The sequence below is a fragment of the Apaloderma vittatum genome, unplaced genomic scaffold (assembly GCF_000703405.1).
Source record: "Apaloderma vittatum isolate BGI_N311 unplaced genomic scaffold, ASM70340v1 scaffold40699, whole genome shotgun sequence".
NCBI classification, from domain to species: domain Eukaryota; kingdom Metazoa; phylum Chordata; class Aves; order Trogoniformes; family Trogonidae; genus Apaloderma; species Apaloderma vittatum.
In genome coordinates this window covers 3,273-10,139 of record NW_009736597.1, presented here as the reverse complement: position 1 = coordinate 10,139, position 6,867 = coordinate 3,273, and the positions used below count along the sequence as shown (strand labels likewise).

Sequence of the window (6,867 nt, the reverse complement as noted above, 5' to 3'; positions counted from 1 at the left end):
CAGCTCCAATCCATCCCCCCCAGTCCTACCCTTCCCCGACAGCCTAAAAAGCCCCTCACCAGCCTTCTTGTAGCCCCCTTTTTTTTTAATCATCTGCACCTGTAAGTAACGACTTGCAGGTTGAAATAAAAATATTTACATACAAGTAACTGAAAGAGAAAGTAAGGATTGAAAAAGAGTAAGAAAGCAAAACATATACTGGTTATAAATGTAATAATAATGTCAACTCTGGCAAGGATTCCATTTCATCCACGGTTTAACGGTAACCAAATATTGCCTCCCTTACAAGAGGTATTTGTAGAAATTTTCCAGGAAATTCTAATCACCTGCCTTGTCAAACGTGACTGTCCTTTTATTGTAGATGCGATCTTGACTTTATCAAGTTTCTTTTTGCAGGAATTTGGGTGAGGTTTTCTTGTTTCCTTTTTGTACTTTGTCACCAACGTGTCGTAAATAAAATCTATATAGTCTTTAAGTTGTGAAATTTAGGTAGAAAAGTTTCATTTTTGACCTTTCATCTAGTTTAAAAAATTCAGTATAAAAAAAAAAAATCTCCTCTGAAATTTCAACAGTCCACAAAAGTGTTACCTTCTCTTCTTACACGCTTTTATGACAGTAAAGATCTTTCAAAGTTTTTAGCTCTTCAATTAGAGTTTTGTTCTGATTTTCCAGGACTGCAACTCGATTTTCCAGACATTTAACATACTCTTTCTTCTTTCTACGGCATTCTCGAGCAGCCTCTCTGGAACAGACAAGCAGAAGTCAATGTTCATTTTAGATGTGAGACGCGGCTGGTTTACGAGCATTAGGATTCTGACCAGGAGGAGAGGAGAGCGCTGGCCCCGCGTTCACAAACAAAGCAAACTGAAAAGCACACGAGGGGAGGTGGCAACAGCACGGAATTTAACAGTGTCTGGTTGATCTGCGGGGAAAAACCCACTTGTTTTGTCCAAACCGTGCGTGACAGAACACGGAGTACGTTTTGGTCAGAATTCCAACGGTTTTAGTTGCTGGATGCGGTGTACCGTACCAACGGCAAAGTTAGCTCGCAAAGCTCCGAATTCGGCCTTTGAAGATACATTTCAGCACATTAAACTAACGAATCAAAGCGGCCCATGTGCACTCACGTACCTGTTCTTCATCAGCCTTATTTCTCGTTTCAACTGTGGATCGTCCGTCTTGCTGGTCTGTGACGTCAGGGTGACGGGAGATGTCATCACCACGGTCTGAGGGAGGGACGTGGTGGTCGGCGTGGTGCGGATCTGGTAGGTCTGCATGTCTCCCGACGCAGCTGTTGCGACAAGAGCGTGAGACACCGAACGGAGGCAGTGTTAGAAAGCTACGCCCGCATTCGTGACGGGCGTTCCTAACCGTTTCCCAAAGGGGTACTCACTCTGCACCACCACCTGGTTGCTGGGTACGAGGATCTGTTGCCCGTCGGACGTCTGTGCGTACTGCAGGATCGTCGTCCCGGGCTGCGTCCCACTGGCGTTCGTCATCGTTAGCGTCTGCAGCCCTTGCACGCCGTCCGCGCTGGGGTTGGCCAGCTGCAAGCCATTGGCAGCGATGGCAACTTCAAGAGAAATGAACAGGCACAGCGATATTTGCGGCTGCCTGGTGGGACAGCCACACGAAGGTCAACCCCAACGCCAGTTCCCCTGGGGACCTGCGCCAGCCACAGCCGGTGGCTCCTCTCTGGAAAGGCCAGAACTCCAGAGGGGCACAGGAGCGAGGGGGAAAACGAGCGACGGGAGTTTGGGCAGCCAGCTTGGAGAAACAGACATGGAGGAGGTGCTCCAGGGGCCGGAGCCGCCTCCTTTTTGGTTCACAAGCACAAGGAACACGGGCTGATACATCCAAAGGAACAAATCCTTTTTTTGGCCACCTCTCTGATAGCACAGGAACACCCCTGGTGTGACCTACAAAGTTATCTTCACTGATCTCCTGTTTTAGACTAAACCTAACACCAGAAGACTGCTCTGTCAGAACATCGTGCTTCAAATGGCTCAACATGCAAAAATTAAGATAACCAAGCACCGAATTTATCTGTAGCCTTTAGACAGCAGTCAGTTTCCACATAACAACAGTACTAACTTTAGTGACCGTTAAATAAATTGAATAAAAAAAGTGTCCAGCTGGGCACAGATTTTGTGTAACGTACTGTACTGGCCAGTGCTCGTCTGGTAGATCGGCGTGGGCACGGACATAGAAGCAACAGTAGAGACACCAGGACTCTCCTCATCTCCTTTTCTGTCACGTGTGTCTTCAGAAGAAAGATCTTTCAAAATTTTTCTATTAAAAAAAAGTTTTCTTATCAGCTCTAATAGTAGCTGAAAACTACAATTTACTGAAAGAACAGTCACAAACTACGATCACTATTCTGCACCACAGAAATAAACACTAAAATTGACAGTAGATTCCAGCTGATAAACAACTTTCCCTGTACCACATCACGTAGAAGCTGATCTCATCAGTGAAGTCAAAGTTTCCTTGTAGGAAATGACTGCTAGCATGGCATCCTCAAAACGTTTACTGCATGAACAGATCCAACGCATGTTTCAAGCGTAAGAAAACAATTTAGAGGTTGACGGAAGACATGAAGCTATTGAAACAAGTGGCTATTTTGGTTTCAAACAAACGCTGGCCGTACTACACAGAGCACTTACCGGTAAGACGGACGACGAGCTAAGATGCCTCGAGCTTTCTGTGAAGACCCTATGCTATCGGATGAATCCTGAGAATCTTCACTCTCAGACAAAGACACCTAAAAAACACATTCCATGTGGTTATCTGGTGCACTTCAGAAGAAATACCCACAAGAAGTTTCACGTTTTAATTGTCTATGAGCTAAGGCTGGAGGAAAGCCACACACATGCAAAAAAGAAAAGCTGAAGAGATTCTTCCAAACTATTTATCACACTAAAAGCTGAAAAACGTTCACCACCTACAGCTAGCTGTTCTAGCTGGATTAAGCTGCAGGACTAATCAATACAGAATCTTTAAACCAGTAGCGTAAACAAATGTTTTATTACTTCCACAGAAATCCTACAAGCCTAATTATCTTAACGGCTGCTGTGGTCTGAAAAGGTGAGCCGCTCCCACACGGGAATGTCTAAGGAGCTGGTGGGACAGGAAACAGGAATACTGTTCATATCCAGAGACAAACGTACAAAACACTTGAAATTTTTTTATGTAGACAGAAGAGCAGGGTATTTTGTTGGTCAGCATATAAGAGTCAAACAAAAATAATATTTATGGCAGCAGCACATCAGGGAGTAAATAAGCAAAGTATTATCTGTAATTTTCTCTTTATTCCGCTGTGTTCTCATCCTGTCGGCAAGTGTTATTTTTTTCTCTGATGTTCCTTATTAAAACCAAGTTAACAAAACGTTTATTTGTACTGATCTGTGTGCCAGCAACAGAAAGTCAAGAAGAATGCACACAGCTCTGGGAAAAGCACTTCCCACTTGACTGCTGCTACAGACACAAAAAGAGCAACCTACTATCAGCATTTTTAAAAAGCTGCTCGGCTATTACTTTTTTCCCTCCTTTGAGCAGCAAGGCCACAATGTTCACAAATCACAAAAAAAAAAAAACCAGAAAGAACACAAAAAAACAGAAAGAACACAGTCAGTGGGGACCCTGGAACTAGAACACGATGACAGGAAAGGGATTAGTGGAGACTCGAGTAACGACAACCAACTAAAACAGACGCTTAACTGCTTTCTGCAAAGCATCTTCTTTTCCATGATCTGATGTTTCAGGAGCGACAGCTGCAGCTGCATTCAAGGTTTACTTTCCATGGCTTTATCGATGTAATGTATGAACAGATAAGCGCAGCACAAAGGATCACTGACAAATTAAGGTGTTTTAGCACAGTGCCTCCAGTCCCTCGGCTGGCCACTGCAGGTATTTCGCAGCTCGCTGCAGCCCAGAGCTGAACGGGGCAGTAACAGAACCCACCGTGGACTCTCCAAGACATCTCCCACAAGCAGCCTGTACAAAACCCATGTAGCGAATGAATAAAGAGACTCAAGCAGAACACCTGGGTGCCACGGCGTGCACGAGGGGAGCCGTCACCAGTTCCTCCACCAGCATCCAGGTCTGCCTCCTCCAAACATGCGTTTTTTCCGCGTCGCGTTATTTTATACTCACCTTATTTGGGTATTAAAATGCACGGGCTGCACGTCTGTGAAGAGCACCGAGTAAAGACTCGTGGTTTTGTTTTGGTTCTTTATAAAGGGAGGCAACGCCCAATTGCTTAATTTCAACACCAAAGGCAACTGGAGTTGAACTTACAACTACAAATAATTTCATGCCGAAGAATGATGTATGCCTGAAACTGTCGCTGGATCACTCGCTGCCTCTTAGAGCGGGGCCAGCCAGGCAGAGTGGGACAAGCCTTTGCAAGTCTTTTTGCTTTCATAAACCAGGATTCTTGGTTATTTAACAGACCCCGCGTAGTTACCTGCACGGTGTGCACCTGAGGGGAGTGGATGACTGAAGAGGACTGAGCTGTCTGAATGACGCCCTGGACCTGGACTTGTTCTCCAGGAAGCTGAACAACTGTCAGGGGAGCGGGACCTCTCAGAGACATCTACAACAAACCAGAGACCCGTTAGCAAACGTTCCGCACAACTCGGCAAGCGAACATACGCAAAGGAGAACTAGTGGAGAACATGCATTAGCGTAAGCTTCTCTTAAGTCTAATTAAGTCACAGAAAGTATCCTTTAAAGATGCACATTTTTGAGGTACGTATCTGCATATGAAAAAGGCTGAAACAGTTACTTTTTTGCCTGAGGTCAGGGGGAAAATCAAATATGTAGCATTATGTGCAAAAAAGATTAAAATACATGCAGTTTCAGATGAGCCACAGTGAAGCAGATTTCTTCAGAATCACATTGAGACCAAGAGGGCACGACTGATGCCACGTGCACGGATAAAGTCCCACAGTTGTGGCCATTTCTTTTTTCAAAAAGTTTTTACTCCATTTTAAGAGTGTATTGGACTTAGAGAAGCAGGAACAAAAGTGCCTAATAAGCAGCTTTAATTCTTACTGAAGTTAATAAGAGTTTAGGGCACTGAAACGTAAATCGAGACGAACCGATCAACAAGACTGAGGGCTTAGGGCAGATCAGACTGACAGCGCTCCAGTAATGCAGAAGGTAGCGTGAATAATGTACATATTTGGTGTTCTCAGATTTTTTAAGCAACCAGTATGAGGTTACGGTTCAAAGATTTCACAGAGAAGAACTCACAGGAGTTAAGTATAGCAAAAGCTGACCGATCTACTCGGAAAGTTCAAGGCACAAGGGCTGTGTGAGACACCAGAGCAGAAAGGAAACGGCAGGAGACAAGGTATGCAAGCTCTGGACCAGGAGGAAGAACAAAGAGCAGATTTTTCCAAATCAAAGTTCCAGCATCTGTTCTTTAGTGCTTTCAAATGATCAGTTGCAATAAATGTCGTAGTTGGAATCTAAGTGCAATTGGTACAAAGACAATTACTACGGGTACTCCTATACAAAACAATTTTTACATTCTAACAGATTTGTGGTTTGGATGTTGAACTTGCACGAGCCTTTGCACTTAAAATCGATCGAAGTTATACACATAGACGCATAAGTAAATAACCGGTTTCCTCACCAAATTTCTTCACTACTTTTATTAATCTGGAATACATGAAAAGATGAAGGGATCATTAAAACTCACACAGCTAACTTTAATACATTTAATACTACTTTCTTATCACACATTGTAATATTGAGCTACACTAGCAACTTCTTAGAAGAACAGACCAGAAAACCAGCCTGTGAACAAACCACAGGCTGCTTGCTGATGCTCAGTCCTGTCTCTGCCTCATGCGGTTCTTGAAATTTCATTTCAAAATCTAAACTGCCTTGACTGGGCAAAGAGAGGAGCTGCCAAGTTCCCGAGTTTTCGGGCCAGCTGAGGGGGAGGCAGCACCGAGGAAGAGACACTTTTTCAGATGCAGAAAGCTGAATCACGAGGAATTCAGGTTAGAGCTTTGAAAGTGATGCCACCTTGCAGCAAATAGGTCAAATTTCCAACTTTATGCGATGTTTTACATCAAAAACGTTCAGGTTGGGCGACCAGGGGTTTCCGTGGTGCTGAGCAACCAGGACTGCCATTAGTGCAAAAGGGGCTGTAAATGCTTTTTCCGAAAAAAAATGAAAGCGAGGCCCTCAGTTCATTACTAAGCAGCTCCGGTATGTCAGGTCGATGATGATTTCAAAGGACGTGCAACTCACCAAAATACTGGGCTGCATTTCTGCATTGTACAAGCATGAAAATTAACTTTGGTCTTACACAAAAAATGGCTCTTAACTACCTCAAACGTTTGCTGAGATTTGGCCCAGGCTTTACCTGTTGAGCAATATGAGAGAGCTGAGCTGCCTGTAGTGTTGTACCTTGTACGGCTGGTGTTTGAGAAGGCGTCACGGAACTGGTACTGCTGCTCTTGTGCACCTCTTCCATAATCAACTGCAAGAAAAGCAAGGAGTTAGGTTCAGTTAGTGAGAAATTTGACCAGCAGACAGGTGCTCGGCTTCCCCTGATACTTTATAGAACCTCAGTGCATCCTGCTTTTAGTCGTATTTGGACATTTTTAATTAGATCTTTGTCCTCCAGTGTCGCTTTCTATTACGGAACAGCACGGCACTTCTGGTCCCTTAAAACGGTCAAGTCATGAGATCCAGGAAGAAACCCAAGGCGAAGCATTTAGACTAAAGAATATCGTGTCCAATAATTTTCCAAAATATTTTACCCAAGCTACCAGTCAAACCTATCTGAAAACAAACAAATATATTTAAAAACCAACCGGGGATTCAAAATCAAAGTAGAGAGAA

The 6,867-nt window shown here is 44.0% G+C and overlaps 1 protein-coding gene across 2 annotated transcripts; it reads right to left on the bottom strand.

Annotated features, from left to right (window-relative positions):
• Nucleotides 1-262: 262 nt before the first annotated feature.
• ATF1 (activating transcription factor 1) lies at nucleotides 263-6,496 on the bottom strand. Of its 2 annotated transcripts, XM_009877020.1 has the most exons (7): nucleotides 6,386-6,496; nucleotides 4,469-4,597; nucleotides 2,667-2,764; nucleotides 2,162-2,292; nucleotides 1,394-1,573; nucleotides 1,132-1,291; nucleotides 263-742 (listed from the first exon to the last, which is right to left on the bottom strand). In XM_009877020.1, exons 1-7 carry the CDS (start codon nucleotides 6,494-6,496, stop codon nucleotides 598-600), a joined length of 954 nt encoding a protein of 317 aa, XP_009875322.1. In that variant the 3' UTR covers nucleotides 263-597. The 2 variants fall into 2 exon arrangements, with proteins under 2 accessions (XP_009875322.1, XP_009875323.1); XM_009877021.1 differs by lacking the exon at nucleotides 4,469-4,597.
• Nucleotides 6,497-6,867: the final 371 nt, after the last annotated feature.

Bases quoted from the DNA above. Each gene is read 5' to 3' on its own strand.
- ATF1 (XM_009877020.1), bottom strand. From the start codon at position 6,496: ATGGAAGAGGTGCACAAGAGCAGCAGTACCAGTTCCGTGACGCCTTCT. The intron at 4,598-6,385 runs GTAAAGCCTGGG...GGTTTGTTGTAG, and splicing joins TCTCTCATATTGCTCAACAG to ATGTCTCTGAGAGGTCCCGC. The intron at 1,292-1,393 runs GTGAGTACCCCT...TTGTCGCAACAG, and splicing joins CAACCAGGTGGTGGTGCAGA to CTGCGTCGGGAGACATGCAG.